Here is a 19,910-nt window from a genome sequence, read left to right on the forward strand (position 1 = left end):
TGTATACAGAATTATGCTAGAGAGAGAAAGAGAGAGAGAGTGTGTGTGTGTGTGTACACACACACACACACAGGAAGTATGATAAAATTCCTGTCCTCTAGGAACCTAGAGTCCAATTATGAAGGTCAGACATAAGAAAGAACTAAGGCTGAGAGCAGTGGCTCACACCTGTAATCCTAGCACTCTGGGAGGCCAACAGAGGAGGATCACTTGAGGCCAGGAGTTCAATACCAGCCTGGGCAACATAGCAAACAAAAATACAAAAAATAGAAAAATTAGCTGGGTATGGTGGGGCACTTAGTCCCAGCTACTCAAGAAGCTGAGGTAAGAGGATAGCTTGAGCCCAGGAATTTGAGGTTACAGTGGGCTATGATCATGCCACTGCACTCTAGCTCAGGCAACAGAGCATAACCCTGCCCCCCCCCCCAAAAAAAAAGAACTAAATGAAAGTGAGCTGAGCTCTGGGTACTATACAGGTCCAGAAAAGGGAGAAAATAACATGGACTGCAGCCTTAAGGAGTAGAGGGGGAAGAATTTCAGCTACATCCTGAAGAAAGTTAAGATATAAATAAACTGGAAAGAAGAAGGTCCCTAGTTTTCAAAGACATGTGCAAAAATTATTCTATTGTTGTGCTTATATTCATCAGTTCTGTTAGATTTTAAGTACACTATAAAATATCTTAAATTTAAACTCTAAAAAAAGTGGAACTTCTGTTTTGCTTGCAATCTATTAAATTTTATATACAGTATTCTTGGTAGTAAAGCAAAAAATGCCTTCATTGTTGGTACTTAGGCTGGTGGCTGCAGTGGTTCTCCATTAAGTGTGGGGAACACAAAAGATGACCATTAGATTTGGCCAGATCACTAGTAACTTTAGAAAGAAACCTATTAGTGGAATGGTGATGACAGAGGTCCACTTGTATAAGAGAACAGATGGTGATAAATTTAAAAACAGCATGGGAGGCTCTGAGGAATCTGGTTATGGAAATCTGGTTAAGAAATGTCAGGCCCTCATTACCTCACCTCATTCCAAAAGCTTCCTAGCTGGCCTCCTGGACTCTGATTTCTCTCTAACCACCCTTCCCTGCTAATCACCTCCAGTCCATGCATACACTCCAAGAGAAATCTAACAGCATGCTTTCGTGTCATTATGCCCACTTTTGATGGCACCCTTTCTCCTATTATACTAAACTCCTCATTTTCAACTACTTTAGCTTTTACTAATCTTTTATTAATCCTTCCCTAAATTCCTGGAGCAATTATAATCTCAGGCATTTCACATGCGGCTTCATATACATAACTGCATCATATACCTAAGCTTTCCTCCTTCACCTCCTCTCCCCCCCACACACTACTAGGGATACTGACCATACATTAGTACTTCTGATGCCATGTAATACCAAGCCAAGTACAAGTTATCTGAAAAATAACATAATAATTGGATAAAGAATAAGAGGCTTTCTTTTCTGGAATGTCCTTTTCTTCTCACTCTGCCTGGCTGGCTTCTACTTTTTCTTCAAAACTCAAACAAAACACTTCCTCCTACAGAAAGCCTGGTCAATCCCCTCTTTCCATCCTCCATCTCCTAAACTGAATATAAATACTTCTATCATAGGATTTATACAAAACTGTAATTATCTTTATCTATCTCTTTCCCACAAGACTTAGATCTCCTTGAAAGAGGAATTTTCATGACTGAAATAGTGATTGTCCCACGAAAGTATGGGTGTACTCCTCCCCAAACAAGCGACACTACAACGCATTTAAAAGATAAAAGGGCTGGGTGTGGTAGATGTAATCCTAGCACTCAGAGAGGCCAAGTCAAAAGGATAACTTGAGGTCAGGGGTTCAAGACTAGCCTGAGGAACACAGTGAGACCCCATCTCTACAAAAAAATAGAATAATTATCCAGATGTAGTGGCGCACACCTGTAATCCCAGCTATTCTGGAGGCTGAGGCAGGAGGATCACTTGAGCCCAGGAGTTTGAAGCTGCAATAAGCAATGATCCCATAACTGCTCTCATGCTCAGGCAAAAGAGACAGACCCTATCTCCAGGAAAGGGAGAAAAAAAAACCTAAAGGAAGAGGCAAAAAGAGAAAACTCAACAGCATAAGGTAAAGGTACTCAATGGATCAAAATCCATATGGAATTTTTTTTGTATAAAATTAAAGGGTAAGGAACATCAAGACACAACAATTCAAAACAAAATCATGACATGGGGGTAAGGGAGGGGATTCTAATCCCACTTTATGAAACACTGCCACTAACACAATCTCATGTACGCTTTTTTTCCTATTTATTTTTTATTTGTACATATTCATGGGGTATGACTGCAACTTTACTACATTGATATATTGCATTGTGGTGAAGTCAGGGCTTTCAATGGTGCTGTGAAAACTGGACTGCCACACGCAGAAGAATGAAACCAGATTCCCATCTCTCATCATATACAAAAATCAACTGAAGATGGATTAAAGACTTGAATGTAAGACCTGAAACTTTAAAAATAATAGAAGAAAACCTAGGGAAAGCTCTTCTGAACATTAGTCTAGGCAAAGAATTCATGACTAAGAACTCAAAAGCACAGGTAGCAAAAACAAACAAATGGGAAAATTAAGTTATAAAGATTTTGCATAGCAAAAGAAATAATCAACTGAGTGAACAGACAACCAGCAGAAAGGGAGAAAACATTTGCATGCTTTTTAACTACTTTAGGACACTGTTTGACCTTCCTCTGCAACTTTCCTAAATCTCAACCAGTAGCAAAGGCTTACTCAGAAAGTATTCAAGGTGCAACAGTATCACAAAGGAGGACAAATAGGTAGAGATATTGTTGGCTCCCTAAATGAAGGTAAAAGGAAGACATGGAAGAAAACAAAAGGATTAAGAATAGTAAGGGTAATGATGTTGTGACCCAAATATTACTGAATCTTCCCACTCTATTTCTGGTACTTGGCATTTCATCTTCAAGACCTGGCAGCACATGAAAAACTGAGAACTCAGAAGAAATCCTTGTAACTACCACAGCAGTGATTCTTGGATACTTCTGATCCCATGCATCCCTAGAGGTCAATATGTGCTCTCTCTCCTATTACAGTGTCTCAGCACTCAAGAAAACCAGAAGCAGGGGCTCTGGCAGAGACCACTAACTGCCACCTAATATCTATTGTTACCTTCTTCCTTAGGAATAAATCCAAATATTATTAAGGATGGCATTGTGCCTTTTGTATTTCTGCTCTCTGGAATGCGGAAACAATAGCTATTGCTCTAGCAGATGTTTTGTATCATAAGGTGATCTTGAGAATGGAAGCCACACAGGGAAGAGATGGCAGCAGAGGGAAGGCAGCTGGGTCCCCTCATTTTTTTGTGTGAAATTGTCTGTGAAGCTACCATTCCAGCCCTGGACTGCCTACTGAAAGGGGCAGCTTTGCACAAATAACAGGAAAATACCTAATCCTGTAATTTCCCCAGTAACAAACAGTTAATGATCAATCCTATGTGTTGTCTAACAGGCATCCTGCAGGAGCTGTTTTTGTACAACTTCTGAAAAAGCTGAATGAATGGAAAAGAGACATAAATCTCTCACATCTCCTGTGATAATCCCTTCTCCAAGGAAAGGAAGAAAACCAACTCTTGGACTTTGATATCCTTGTAGTTTTTGTTATCTACCCGCTGCCGCTGCACTCCCTTCTCTTTCTTTGGGATGCCACACTGTCTCCCTGCTCTCTTTCCCACCTCCCCTTTCCCTTCTCTCTCTCTCCATCCTCTAAAAGGAAAAAATACTTTTTTTACTTTTATATATCTTAATTTCTGTGTGACAAATCTTTCTCCACTCGCGCCATGAGCACCTACTAGTCTTTCCACCCTAACACCTACCTTCCAGACTTTTTATGTGTTTAACTACTATAAAAGAGTCTCTATTCAGCAGGTCAATGCAATTCCTAAAATATTTAATACAAAATTTGGGATATGACAGTGAGGAGGCATAAGTACCAGAACCTAAAATAAAGATACTCTCTTAAAGAGGAGTTAATGAGTTTATGAACTCTAATATTGCAGGTTGGAAAGCCAGTGACAAAGGATTTATTCAAACCGTCATCTGTGGAATTTGGAAGGCAAGCCATAGGCCAACTATAGCTAGAGCAAAAAGAAAAATATAGGGAGAATTTATGATGTTGGCATGTGTTGGCTCTTTCTTGCTACCTAACACAAAGTCCTCAAAGAGAAATAAACTCTGATTAGAATTATATGCAGAGATAGACAACATACAAATTTGCTAAGGGAGGTAACTCCCTGCCTATCATCTGCAATTTAAGCTAAGAATCCTATAATCTGAAGTCTTGCAAGGCTGAAAAAGAATACCAACTACTTCTGAAGTCCAAACTGAAGTAGTTGAGTGCAGCTACAAAAGTGCAGCCTTAGGGGTAAAGAAGAGTGATGTCTAATCACCCAAAGGTACCATTGTAAAGGTGCTGTCTTTCTAATCAAAACTATTATTTCAAATGGTCTCACCAGAGCCACCATTCCTTGAGAAGATAAGAGATCAATGAAAACTTTGAAAGGGGAAAATATACTCTTTATTTCCACTAACTTGTAACTGAAATTTAGCATTTCCATTAACTATACCTGTGACCTTGCCACCAATAAAATTCACAAATGTAAAAGAAGATCTTACAATGATGAGTCCTGAAGCAGCCCACAAAATCCTATTTATTCTTTAAAGGAGTTCTAAGTCCATAGTTCTAAGAATATAAAAGCTCCAGCTGGATATCTTATAGCAGAGAGACAATGGATATAACAAGGAAAAGAAATAAATAAGTGTTTCCAGTTGCCTTGTGCAGGACCTGCTTGCTCCTAATAAAATGTCTATATAGTTTGTATCTAGCATACTTCTAATTACCTTCTGTACCTTTCTCCTCCCCTCTTGCACTGCCCTAAACCTCCAATATTGGCCCCCAATGTTGCTACATTAAACTCCAAAATTAATTACTTGCTCTCCCCTTCCAATAAAAACTCCCACCTTTTCGAATAGTTGATCTCTGCTCCATTTAAGGAAAAAATGGACAGCATGAAACTACTTTCCGACAAAGTATGAATAACTGAGCCTCTAAACTTCTTATGAGTACTGACCTTTTTAAAAGATAAACCAAATAAATCCTCATTGGTTTGAAGCAAAAATACAGGACAAAAGAATCATAGTTTAAGACAGAGAATTCAACATACAAATATCAGAAGGTTCCCTTCAAAACTCTTAACTTTCACTTTTCTTTCACCACTAAAATTCTAAGAATTTTCACAAAACGACTTAGCTTAAAACTCTGTGGAGATTTAGTGAGAAAACTGCCACTGGTAAAGGCAATTGTAATTTCAGAGCTACCTATCATAAAATCAAAGATGAAAAAAGAACCTCATGAGGTCATTTTGTAAAGTCCTGCTATTAATTATTTTGTATTCTTTAAGATTTCCAAGGGAAGAAAAGTTCACAACATACTCAATCTGCTCGAGGGTATACAATTCATTGCGGTTTAAAAAAACAGAAGTTTTAACAGCCTAATCTAAAGTTTCCTTGCTATAAAGAAGAAAATTTCGGCCGGGCGCTGTGGCTCACGCCTGTAATCCTAGCTCTTGGGAGGCCGAGGCGGGCGGATTGCTCAAGGTCAGGAGTTCAAAACCAGCCTGAGCAAGAGCGAGACCCCGTCTCTACTATAAATAGAAAGAAATTAATTGGCCAACTGATATATATATAAAAAATTAGCCGGGCATGGTGGCGCATGCCTGTAGTCCCAGCTACTCGGGAGGCTGAGGCAGAAGGATCACTCAAGCCCAGGAGTTTGAGGTTGCTGTGAGCTAGGCTGACGCCATGGCACTCACTCTAGCCTGGACAACAAAGCGAGACTCTGTCTCAAAAAAAAAAAAAAAAAAAGAAGAAGAAAATTTCATTAAATTCTATCTTGGAAAATGAGGCAAGGCTTCTCTTCATAATGACTCTTTACATATTTTACAACAGTAACACCATTTGGGTCCCTTCTCTAAGCTGAAAGTCCAGAACTTCAACAATTCTCACAAGATCTGTTTTAAGAACCACAATGCATTTATTGCTAGATTCTCTCAAAATCACTCCACAAACATTCAATCTTAGATTCATAAAACTGTGTTCTGAATTCATACAATCCATAGTCTTAGTTAGAACTTCATTTATTAACAGAACACAAATTTAGGGATCATAAAGATGGTCAAAAGACATTTTTATGCTGTATGTATAATTCCTACCTTAAAAATATTTTACTTTATAATTTAGTGAAGAAAAATAAACATTTTGGATGCAAATCACTTTATCATTGAATAAATACTATATTTTGCATTTAAATTTCACCCTACCTGCTAAAATGTCTCTGAGTAATTGGAAAGACTGATGACCACCATCAGTCCCTTTCACATAAGAACACTCAAAACCATCTTTGCAGCTGTTACTTAAAAACTCAAACTGAATATGCTATTAATACTTCTTACACTTAGTTTAAAAAAAAAAAAAGTGCTCCAAGTAACATGTCCATTGGTTCTTTTGTTTCATTAAAGTGTTTATCCTGACCTGTGTGCAACCATACTGTTCAGCTCACCATCCAACATTTACTGGATATTCTACCATCAGTTCTATTTCCATACCTTCTGTCTCCATGTTACTGTAAGTACGCCATCAATGCTGGCAGAGGGCTAACAGTGGAAAGTGATCCTGCCTTATCTTTTAGTGTTAAGTACGATGTACAAAAGTGATAAAGAAACTTACGCTGTTAAATGTGATATAGTTCTCAAAGTGTGGCCTAGAGACCCTTTCAGGCAGTCCAAAGGGTCAAAACTATTTACATAGTAAGATAATATTGTCTTTTCCACTCTGATTCTCACTTAAGTGTATAGTGTAGCTTTTCAGATGCTGTGTGTTTGAAATATCACAACAGATTTAATGCAGAGGCAAAGATGAAAATCCAGCTGTTCTATTATGTCAGATATCAAAAAGATTTGCAAAAATGTAAAGCAATGCCAATTTCTTTTTTTTGTTTGTTTTGGAAAGTATATTTTTCATAACATATTATCTATATTAACATATAATGGGTTTACTGTTATTTGTATGTGAATTAATATTAACATTTTTCTTAGTTTTAATTTCTAATATAATAAATATTGATAGAGTCCACATAAACAAAAGCTTAGGTACTAAATAATTTTAGTACCTAAAACAAAAGCTTAGGTACTAAATAAAACAAAAGCTTAGGTACTTAGGTAACTAAAGTTTGTTAGTACTTAGGTACTAACAAACAAAAAAGCTTAGGTACTAAATAATTTTTAAGAGACAAAAAGTTTGAGAACTATGTTTTAGTAAGTTGCCATCTCAAAGACTAAAGATCAATGTTGTTTACTTATATATGTTGTATATATTTACAAACATGTATAAATATGCAATACTTCATGTTATATATAGGATTATAAACATATGTAAGAAATAGTCATCTTCAGTCTTTTGGTCCCATATTGAGACATGTGCCATAATATACTGTGTATGATATTTATATATGTGAAAATATATGTTTCTTATTATGTAATAAGATTGCTCAAGGTCAGGAGTTTCAAACCAGACTGAGGGAGACCCCATCTCTACTAAAAATAGAAAGAAATTAATTTACCAACTAAAAATATATATACAAAAAATTAGCTGGGCATGGTGGCGCATGCCTGCAGTCCCAGCTACTTGGAAGGCTGAGGCAGAAGGATTGCTTGAGCCCAGGAGTGTGAGGTTGCTGTGAGCTAGGCTGACACCATGGCACTCTAGCCCAGGCAACAGAATGAGACTGTGTCTCAAAAAAAAAGGAAAAAAAAAAAAAAACTCAATGAGAAAACAAACCCAATTTCTTTAAATGGGCAAAAGATCTGAACAGATACATCAACAAAGAAAATACATGATAGTAAAGGATCATAAGAAAACATACTTAACATCACTAGTCAATAGGGAAATGCAAATTAAAACTACTCCGAGGTATCACTAGGCACCTACTGGAATGGCTAAAACTAAACAACTGACTATACCAAGTGTTAATGAGACTATAGAGCAACTGGAACTCTCATACACTGCTGGTGGGAATGTAAAATGGTACAACTGCTTTAGAAAAGCTTGGCAGTTTATTAAAAAGTTAAACATACACCTACCTTATGATGCAGTCATTTCACTCCTAGATATTTACTCAAAATAAACCCTATATCTATGCAAAGATATATACACAAATGTTCACAGCATTTTTATTGTAATAGCCAAAACTGGAAACAATTCAAATATTCATCAACAGGTAAATGGATAAACAAACTGTTGTGTATATATCCAATGGAATAAAAATGAATGAACTAATGGTGCATGTAGCAACACAGATGCATCTCAAAATAATTATGCTGAGTAAAAGAAGCCAGATCAAAAAAAGAATACATACTGTATGATTTCATTTATATAAAACTCTACAAAATGCAAACAAATACATAAAGGACAGAAAAGCAGATCAGTAGAAACCTTGCAGAAAGAGGGACAGGAGGAAAGAATTACACAAAGGCACTAGGTAACTTTTGGGAATGATGGATACATTCACTGTATTGATGTGGTACTGATTTATGTGCATATATATTCGTCAGACTTATCAAATTGTACTGTGTCAATTATATCTCAGTAAAACTCTCTAAAAATAAAACAAAAAATATTTGCAACTTGGAAGTAGGTGAGGATTTCTTAGAGAGAAAATTATAAAAAAAAATTGGTAAGTTGGACATAAACAAAATTTAAAACATATTTGCTCTAACAAAAAACTTGTATTAAGAATATTTAGAGAACTCACACAACTCAATCATTAGAAGACAAAACACCCAGTTTTAGAATGCACAATAGATTTAGACAAAGACATGAAAACACCAATAAGTGCATGAAAGGTGCTCAATGTCATCAGTCACCCAGTAAATGCAAATTAATACCACACTCACTACTATGGCACACCTATACTAAAATGTCTAAAATCAACCTGAAAAGCAATAATAATTCTCCTTCATGAATTTATTTTAAGCCCCATGGCTTTCTTCTTGATATCTATAGCAAAAATAATGACATTTGTGCTGTAAGGTAAAGCATGAATGATTATCTCCATTTAATATGGATTCCAATCCAGTCTCTCATTATACTAAATGTGCTTCCCCTCTTGGTTTTCCATTTCTTGAATCATCTATACACCTATACATACTATTAGGTCATCAAATATGAAATGTCCGATTCAAATCAAAAGTTTAATTTATTATATTTCAAACAAGATCAGTACAATTAACCAAAGTATGTGCCTAAACTATTCACACAGTTTTGCCATCTTAATAGTAGTTTGTTTATGGCAGCAGAGAAGCCTGCAGAGCAAGTGGCAATGAAATCATGAAAGGCGTTTCGCACAGCTTGTTAAGAATGAAATATTTTTCCTTGCAAGAAGTGGTCCAAAGCCTGGAAGAAGTGGTGGTCAGCTGGTGCAAGGCCTGGTAAACACAATGATGATGACAGAGAGTTTCCAAGTCCAATTGCCGTAGTCTGAGCAGCATTGTTTGTCCAATATGCGGTCAAGCATTGTCTTCCAAGAGGATTGGCCTATCTCTATTGACCAATCTCAGGTACTTAATCACAAACATCCTCATCATTTTGTCCAACTGGTTGCAGTAGACATCTGCTGTAATTGACTGACCAGGTGTCATGAAGCTGTAGTGGATAACACCAGCACTGGACCAACTGACACACACCATTAGCTTTTTCTGATGAATATGCGGTTTTGGACTGTGTTTCGGTACTTCATCTTTGTCCATCATTGTGACACACACTTATCAAAATTATCAAAAAGAATCCATTTTTTATCACATGCAACAATACAGTGTAGACATGGTTCGCTCTTATGTCATGACAGAAAAGAAAGGCAAGCTTCGAGACCATTTCTCTTCTGACAATCTGATTTCTTTTCTAACACTCATTTAATTCAAGTAGTACCCATCTATCCAGCTTCTTTACTTGCCCATTTGTTTCAAATGGTCCAATATTGTTGGAAGAGTAATGTCAAACCTTGCTAATTCATGCATAGAGATGGATTTGCTTCCACTACATTATGCACCTTGGTCTCAGGTCACCCACGTGGCTCCTTTTCAAGATTAAAATCACCAGAACAGAACTTCTCAAACCATCAACATCCTGTGCATTCATTAGCCACATCCTTCCCAAACACTTCACTGATTTTTGAGCTGTCTGCACTACATTGGTTCTACAACAGAACTCATACTCGAAAATAACATGAATTTTTGACTTATCCATGGTTCACAAAAATTGCTCTAAAAAAATATGAAATATAATCACAAGCCAAACTGTGCATTTGAAAGTATAAGGATATACCTTCACAATAAACAGAAACAAGTGCCACAGAGAAATGTCAGAGATATCAATTGTCAACCTTAGTACGGAAGGGAATCGGACATTTCATACTTAATAACCTAGCATAGTAAAAGCAGCACTATTTTTTTCTCAGGTTCTATTTGCTCAAATACTCTCATCTTTGGTTCTATTTGCTCAAATACTCTCATCTTTCCATACTTTCACACTCTGTACTTTTTAACACAGCAGATATATCACTGCAAACTCAAAATATATGTGATGGATAGGGAGGGTGTTAATGTAATTGTGAAGAAATGGGTTCCTGTACTTAAAATCCATATTCAGATCCTTAACCTTTAACAGAGACCCACACAAAGCACCTATCACTCAGGTTCTCAAGTAAGCATCAGTATGGGACACAATAATCCTTTTGTTTTCCTTTTCTTTTGTTGCTTATGAGACTCTTGAATGCTAGTAAGCACGTAATAAATATTCGATATATATTTGTCAGCTTGAATAGAATTGAAGATAGGGTCCAATTTCAAGCCCAAAATTCTAAGGATACTCTGGATGTTCTGATATGAAGGTGGGAATCAAGTCTCCCATTCACTACCCACATGACTATAAGGAAAGGGTCTGAATCCTAAAATATTCTCTCTTAAAATCCTAACTCTTCTCACCCAATTGCTTTGTCTGAGGTGTTTTGCCGAGCTCACAACAATTCCCTTTCTGAGTTGCCTCCACCCCCAGGATCCTCAAAGTTGTACTACACCTTGTCTGTACTAGTGATACAACAAATTAAAGGATCCGAACAAGGGTTGATATCTGACCCAAGTTGTTCACCTAAATTTTCTACCCCAGGAATTTAGAATTAGGACTGAAACCATCTGGTCTGGTGTCCCAAATGAAGAAGACATAAACTTGAGAGATAAAGAAAAGAGAAACGCAAAGAAAGCTGTCTGTAGAAATTAATAAATAAATCAGATTCAGAGAAAAGCAACAGAAAAAAGAACAATGCCTAGGTTTCTAACAGCTTTTCATCAGTTCCTAGTTCCATTTCCTCAAGAGACTCCGCTATCCATGGGTTCTGTAAAATACCCCAGTGTTCTCCAAATATGGTAAATTCCTTTTCTTTTTTTGTGTGAAATATCCAGCACTAGTTTCCTTTGCTTACAACCAAGCAAAGCTTGACTAAGCCAAGCTTACTAAATCAAATCATACAATTTCTTCTTTACTATTTCAGTGTTATTATTTTATACTGTGTGCACTGTTGGTAGGCACAGGTTTTATATATAACTCCTCTTTTACCTCACCAGTATATTCAGTGATGCTTTTTAATTCTGTATTACGTGTGATAGGATTTTTCCCACATATATGAATTCAGAACAACTCAAATTTCTCTACTCTCATGTAAAAAAAATACAACTGCCTTTTGTAACATGATTCTTTCACTTCTAGACAAGATTTTTACATTTTTTTATTATAGTATTTCAAAATTAAATCACTGGTTTTCTCTTACTATTTCCCCATAGTCTCCTGCATTGGTATTTCCCTTTTGTGCTTATTTTTTTAATAGCACTTCAGTTAAATGGAATATTTGTTTGCCAGCCTTCACTGAAGAAAAGCCTCAAATCACAATAAATACTGATAGCCAAGAGGCAGTACAGTTTAATGGTCAAGATCATCAGCATTGGAGCAATGCCTATATATAAATCCCAACTCTATCCCTAATTAGCTGCATGTCCCTGAGTTACTTAACTCTTCCTCAGTTTCCTCATTTATAAAATGAAGATAATACTGGTACTAACGTCAAAAGAGTTGCTGGGGGAACTTAATACAGTTAAAGTGCTTAAATAATGCCTAGACTAGTAATAAGAACACTATAAATGCTAGCTACTAACTTCAGTATACCATTACCAAAGTAATTTCTATAGCATGTCCTTAAGTCAAAAACTAGTCAATGGTACTCTTCAAAATCTGATGTTTGGAAACAGGGGTTCTTACATCAAAGGTTAAATTATATTTAGGATGATGTAGGACCTGTGCTGTCCAATAGAACTTTCTCCAACAATAGAAAATGTTTGTGTGTTGTCCAATATGATAGCCACTAGCGATGTGTGGCTAATGAGCACTTAAAATGTGACCACTGAGACTAATGAACTGAATTAATTTTACCTATTTATGGTTAAATTTAAATAGCCACGTAAGGCTACTAGCTACCGTATCAGTTCAAAATACATTTTTAAAAAAAGTTTTTGTAATGGCCAAATTAAGGGTTTTCTTATAACTCATAATTAGAACATGCCATTTCTAACAAGTAAATTAATAAACATTTTACTAATTCTAAAAAAGTTCAATAAAAATTATAATAATGATAAAATGACATGATAATGCCATGGCCACTTCTGCTACTGTGTGGGGCAAACCTAAAAGCCTAACCATTTAACTATCTTAATTATAAATATAATAAATGTATAACATTAAATGTCAGCAACATCCTTAGACTGAAGACCAGCTGCAAACCTGAACACTACTGGCAGATACTATACAATCTAAAAATTTAAGACAAAGGGGAAATAGAAAGGAGAAAAGGAAATCCTCTTCTACCTCATGTTCTTGAGATGAGAGCAAAGGATACAAATTTAGCCGGGCGCAGTGGCTCACGCCTGTAATCCTAGTACTCTGGGAGGCCAAGGTGGGTGGATTGCTCAAGGTCAGGAGTTCAAAACCAGTCTGAGCAAGAGCGAGACCTCATCTCTACTATAAATAGAAAGAAATTAATTGGCCAACTAATATATATAGAAAAAATTAGCCAAGCATGGTGGCGCATGTCTGTAGTCCCAGCTACTCAGGAGGCTGAGGCAGCAGGATTGCTTGAGCCCAGGAGTTTGAGGCTGCTGTGAGCTAAGCTGACACCATGGCACTCACTCTAGCCTGTTTTTAACAAAGCGAGACTCTGTCTCAAAAAAAAAAGGATATAAATTTGTCCCATTCCCTCTTCTTTGCTTTATACTCTTAGAAAATAGAAAAGAGGAGAAAAATGTGTCAGCCGGGCACGGTGGCTCACGCCTGTAATCCTAGCACTCTGGGAGGCTGAGGCGGGCAGATTGCTCAAGATCAGGAGTTCGAAACCAGCCTGAGCGAGACCCCGTCTCTACTATAAGTAGAAAGAAATTAATTGGCCAACTAATATATATAGAAAAAAAAAAATTAGCCGGGTATGGTGGCGCATGCCTGTAGTCCCAGCTACTTGGGAGGCTGAGACAGAAGGATTGCTTGAGCCCAGGAGTTTGAGGTTGCTGTGAGCTAGGCTGATGCCATGGCACTCACTCTAGCCTGGGCAACAAAGTGAGACTCTGTCTCAAAAAAAAAAAGAAAATGTGTCAAATACCTTATGTATATATTTAATCCCATGAAGTCTAACAGAATAGAGAAGTTAAGCATTAACAAGCCTGTTAAAGTAAACTTGCCCAAGAATACATGGCTAGTATGTGGCATATGGAGATCTGAACCTGCATTTACCTGATTTTAAAACTATATATGAGAGCTGCCTTATCAATACCAGGTCTGCTACTAGAAATAAGGCAGCAAAAAGGCTTAAAATAAATCTACCCTCTTCTGGTAGTTCTAAACAGCAGGGTCATCAATATCAAGAGAAGGGAAAAGGGGAAGCAGATGGACAGGAAATTCATCTGGGGCACTAACACATGAGTTTCTCTGGGACTAAAATATTCCTATGTATTCCCTAGCATATCCTAAACAGAAAGATTAGATCAATAATAAAAGGCATCTTTAAAGGAAAAGCATAACAAAAAGGAAAACAAGTGAGAAAATGGGATAAATACTGAAAAAGATCAGAGGTCAGAGGAAGCAATCTCAGGTAGAAAGTGGTATTATCATCAGAAACTACTTCAAGTGCTATTGTAACCCAGCGTCCCAGGCTACATACATATGTGAATCCTAAAAATCAATCCTTTAATAAATGTCAGATAATTTAAAAATGCAGAAAAGGTCCCATTTGAACAAGCCCAAAGAAATATCAAATTTATTTTGCTTCCACCAAACCAAATTACAAAAAGGCTATTGCTATAATATGTAAAAGAAGTATGTCATACGATATATATGTATTTACTTGTCTACATAAAGCATATACTCAAGGGAAGTTTTTGCTTTTTCAGTAAGCTTTTGCTCTTACTGAATCTGTACTTGGAAATAAAATATGGGTACACCTCAGGATTCAAATCCATTTTATCCAAACTTAGGAATCAAACAGATTCTGCTAAATTTTTAAGATTCTATTGTTTGACAGAAAACTGTAGCCATCACTATTTCAACTCTTACTCTTGCTATCCAAAACTCAGGAATTGAACAGATTTGGATGGCCTGGTATCCCTCACTATCCAGACTCTTACTAAACTCAGGATATGAATGTATTAGATTCAGACTGCAAAGAATACTTGTGACTCTTAATATACATTTTTAATATAATTTCACATTGTTTACAAAACTTATTGAGTTTTTTTAAGCAATATGCAGGTACTCTACTACAATCACATAAACACTGGCTGCAAAATACAGATCTTAGAAAACATATTTTTATATACCATATTTCTCAGCAGTCTGCTGGAACCAGTGTATCTGTTATTAAATTATTGCCCCTCAGCTCCAAACTGCAGCATTCCCACACCTATTCTGCATTATGATGCTGGAGCTAGGACTCTGCAAAACCACATTCCTGTTTTGCAAGCTGGCTTTCTGTAAAGCTCTGCCAAGAGGGGGCACTAAAGATGGACTGACCACAATGCTGAAGGAAGAAAACACCACCAGTATCTATCTTCCTATCGATTCTTTGGCCTTCTACCAGCATGTCCCCAGGAAAGGCTTCTTCACCCCTACAGTCGCAAGTCCTTCCCATAGTAGCAAGTGATTCTAGTGTTTCCAACACTTGCAGAATCAGCTTCATCATATCCCACTCAGAGATACTAGCAACAACCAGTAACCCCTCCTGAGAAGTCCGGGTTCCAACCTCATAGATTGAACCCTCTTCCAAGCTCAGATAACAGCCATGCAGCAGCTTCTCCTCAGAGGTCTAAGTTTCATATATAGGGCCGTTCCTCTTAAGTTTCTAAGTTTTTCCCCTGTTCCTTCTGGTTCCTGAGCCCTATGTGTAGTAGCTGCTTCCTGTTGTGTCTACACCACCATGACACCTCAAAGTTTTACTTTTATCCTTTCTGTTACCTAGTAAACTTCATATCTAGTTAACAATTCTCTCTACTAAAGTACTATCTCTGCTCAAATAATTGGTATGATTTCTCCTGAAAGAACCCTGACTGATAAAAGAAAATGGTCTCATTATATAGATTACGATGTTGTTATAGTAACTTTTGTTAAAATGCAATTCTACCTATCCTAGGAAGTAAAGAAGAACAAAGTGTCAGTAAAAGCAGTTTGGTTAAAATTAAAGAGTATACTCAGCTATCACTACAAAATCTTTTGAAATCATTCTTTTAAGGAAAATGTCCTTTTTCTAATTCACATATAATATATGTTGGTATTAAAGTATGTGCTATGAAGTTATAACAAAGGCTGTCTTTCCAAATTTTCTATAATAAATATGTATTACCTTTTAATCATAAAAATACAGTAGGTATAATTTTAAAAACAATCCTAACATGTTCAGATTAAACAAGAACCCAATATCAGCCACAGAAAACAATACTTGTTTGCCCTAAATATTTAAGGGAATTGGAGGGATACAGTTTTAATTCATTTACTAACTACCCTCTCCCACTCAACAAATTTTAAATACTTCGCATACTTTCACTCTACTCTCTACCTTTACTTAGCATGTAAATTGTCTACTCCCACTCATACCTGTGCCTACAAATTCCCACCTGCTTACCTATTTTCTCTTTCCCATCCATATGTCCAGTTCTTCTCCACTAACTCATATGGTTCCTGTCTTGAAGCTAGCCACTTTCCAGACATACAAGTAGTATATACAAGTATATACAAGGCAGCATATACAAGAGAGGTAGAACAAACAAGCAGTGTTTGTCAGTGGATTTAAGTTACTTTAAGAGTTCTGGCTCTATTCATATCTAGTAGTAATAGATGGGAGGGGGCCATTTCTGGTTTAGGGAAGACCCTATGGGGAAAGTAAACTAATCTTTACTTTCGTTTTAAGTAATCCAGTTTTAATCTCTCCCCCTCTCCCCAAAAAGTCATTCTTTTCTTACCTTCCTTGTCTCAAACCAATACTGGCTTCCAATTAGAAAAATCAGTGACAGACTATGGCCTTCTACACATACAACTAAGAATAGGAATTCTCTGCTTCAGAGATGGGCCACAGAGAATATTATACAAATAAAAGACATAAATAAGGTGTCCCTTGTTTGTAGAGGAATAAATATCATGACTCAGATGCCATAGGGCCTCTTAGTTTATGAATTAAATGCTAGATTTGTAGCTATATCCACAATAAATTCTGATTTGAGAATACTGTGCACAGGGAATTATACACAGCGAGTAAATTATATAATTCATGGTGGCCAGGTGTGGTGGCTCACACCTATAATCCTAGCAGTCTGGAAGGCTGAGGCAGAAAGATTGCTCTAGGTCAAGAGTTTGAGACCAGCCTGAGCAAGAGTGAGACCCCATCTCTACTAAAAAAATAGAAAGAAATTAGCCAGACAACTAAAAATATATAGAAAAAAATTAGTCAGGTATGGTAGCACATGCCTGTAGTCCCAGCTACTCAGCAGGCTGAGGCAGAAGGACTGCCTGAGCCCAGAAGTTTGAGGTCGCTGTGAGCTAGGCTGACACCACAGCACTCTAGCCCAGGCAACAGAGTGAGACTCTGCTCAAACATAAAAAATAAAAATAAAAATAATTCATGGTACCTCTTCTCTTTCATCATCAGTTCTATAATTTTATCAAGCAAAAGAGTTAGGCATATATTATTTCTAAACCAATGTCATATACAGGCTTAACCTAAACATAAATAAAGTGTTCAAATAAAGGGATTTAAAATTTCAACTACCTTAATATATGATTGTTTCGGCATATCCCACAACTAAAATACCTTTAAGTCTAATCAGTGGAAAGATCAAAGTCTGCAAAATATCCTGACATGACCACACCCAAAGTTTTAAATACTCAAAAAGAGGGTAAAATGACTCCTCCCATCATACTAATCAGAAATCACTATTAAGTCAAATTCGTTCTAGAGCAAGTTTGGAGATTAAAGAAATAATGACTGTCTTTAAAAAAGAGAAGTTCTTTCCAGACCTATACAGGTATCCCCTTGTTTGTGGGTAGGGGTAGACTTTAGCAAAGTAGAAAATCAATCTCTCCATCTACTTCTATTATAAGATGATGTGCTCTCATGGAAAGATATGTCATGACGGCATAGAGCAAAGCTTTTTGACTGAAGAAGAAGACAGCCAGCATTGACCTGTGAGAATTCAAGTACACAAAAACTAAAAAGGTAACTTCATTGTTCATTTGCGGCATTCCAGACAACTAGAATTTCTCTCAAACTTAAGGATTCCTTGACTTCAGGTTCATGGCTCTAGCAATTCTGTATCCCTCCCTCCCTCCTTCTGCCCTCCAAAGCTGGGCAATTATGACTCTATTCATCATTTACACTGCTCTAGCCACAGTGACCTCCTCCTTGTTCCTCAAAAGTACAAGGTGGCCTCCTGCCTTAGCACTTCCTGTTTTCTCTCTGCCTAGAATGCTCAACTTCCACATACCCAATATATGATATGGTTCATTCCATCACTCTTTCAGGACTTCATTCAAATGTCATCTTTTCAGTGAAGCTTTATCTGGCTAGCCTGTCTAAAGTAACACATACCTTATATTTCCCATTCCCTTTCTCTATTTTATTTTTATCCTTAGCCCTATCACTGTCACTATCTAACACATACTTCTACTTATCTTGTTTATTAATTGTCCCTCCACCAGAATGCAAACTCCATGATTATAGGATTTTTACCTGTTACATTCAGTGCTATAACCCTAGCATTTAGAATAGCATCTGACAACAGTTTAGGTGCTCAATATGCTGAATGAATAAATGATACAGTTGACTACAACTCCACAAGTAACTAGGAGGTCCTGCCATCAACATATTCTAATATGAAAGATTTCAATTAACAGATTAGGTTTAGGTTATTTTTCAACCTGCACTCTGGGAACCACAACAATCCCTCAGGGGCCAATGTTGAGGGTAGAAGCCTAAGCAAGCACAAAGTCCCACATTCATCTGCTTCATTTATTTGACTTCACAGAAGATTTGATTTGTAAAATGGATTTGGTGACTTCAAAAATCTGAAACCACTGGGTTGTACACAACGCAGTTCCTATTTTTTACATTTCACTCATTTTATCTATTGTAAATGAGAATAATCTAGATATTATGTTTATACCATCCTCTAGAAAGAAATTAAACTGTTATCTTTAGTCTTATTTAATAATCTGCTACAAAGGCAATCAAAATTTACTATTTTCCAATTAAAACAAAAAAGCAGATAAAAAAAGAACAAAGTTTAAATGATGTTTTTCATGTACAAATTATCACCTCACTATATTCACTTAGTTCACTAAATGGAGATTAAGAGTAGATCTCTGGATCCCATTACCACAAAAATCTCCATAAGCAAAAATAACACTCCACTCCACCAAATTGCACTACTTAACAAAACAAGCTACAGTATTTTATTCTCAACCTCACTTTGAAATTCACTGTAAAATGACTTGACCAGCCTAACTTTTAAAATGTTACAAGTTTCAATAAAGAAAAACACAGAGCACTCACCTTAATGAAGTTACAGATGGACAAGCCTGTCCATACAAACCCATCTGGCCACAAAGAGAATCTGAAAAGTAAAAAGAGTTAGTTATCAGATGCTCCAAAGTAAATTAAACTATAAATCCCACTGCAGTTCTAATTAAAACACTCTAAAAACAGAAATAAAATGCTAAAAGAATCACCATTGCAGAACACAAACCCACATGAATGAAAAATGCTACTGAGTGATAAGAGGGATTATACTGAGGAAGACACACTTATCAGGAAGCATAAGAGAAATAGGTACACTATAATAACATCCCAAGAAACTGAGACTTCTAAAATTTAACAAATGGTTAGCTATGGTTACAGAATGTGTCCAAACTGTTTAGTAGAGTCCTAAGTATTCCAGAGAGGTGCCTAAAAGCTATCACAGAGTTGAACACGCAGGTTCCCACTCCCACATAATTCCCCCCACCACCACCAATTTACTCTTCAATCAAAGCAGTGCTACCTTTATTGGTTTTACATACTGGACTTCACTAAGACTTCATGTAAAGAAACAGTTCTTAACTTTAAAAAAAAATTAAGAGTAGCAATGAAACAGCAGGAGCTTTGAATTCAAATTCTAGGTTTTAGGTTCAAATACTAATTGTGACACCACTGAGACCTTGAAGAATTTATATGATCTCACTGAA

The 19,910-nt window shown here is 36.6% G+C and overlaps 1 protein-coding gene across 6 annotated transcripts in view; it reads right to left on the reverse strand.

Moving 5' to 3' along the window:
• Window positions 1-19,910, reverse strand: part of FOXJ3 (forkhead box J3) — a 141,378-nt gene that overhangs the window by 101,375 nt on the left and 20,093 nt on the right. For all 6 annotated transcript variants that reach the window (XM_020290055.2, XM_075997124.1, XM_020290054.2 and 3 more), the window contains exon 2: window positions 19,240-19,300. In XM_020290055.2, coding sequence (XP_020145644.2) covers window positions 19,240-19,283 — 44 coding nt within the window. In that variant the 5' untranslated portion in view covers window positions 19,284-19,300. The remainder of the gene's footprint in view (window positions 1-19,239; window positions 19,301-19,910) is intronic.

This window comes from Microcebus murinus, chromosome 2 (assembly GCF_040939455.1).
Source record: "Microcebus murinus isolate Inina chromosome 2, M.murinus_Inina_mat1.0, whole genome shotgun sequence".
Classification (NCBI taxonomy): domain Eukaryota; kingdom Metazoa; phylum Chordata; class Mammalia; order Primates; family Cheirogaleidae; genus Microcebus; species Microcebus murinus.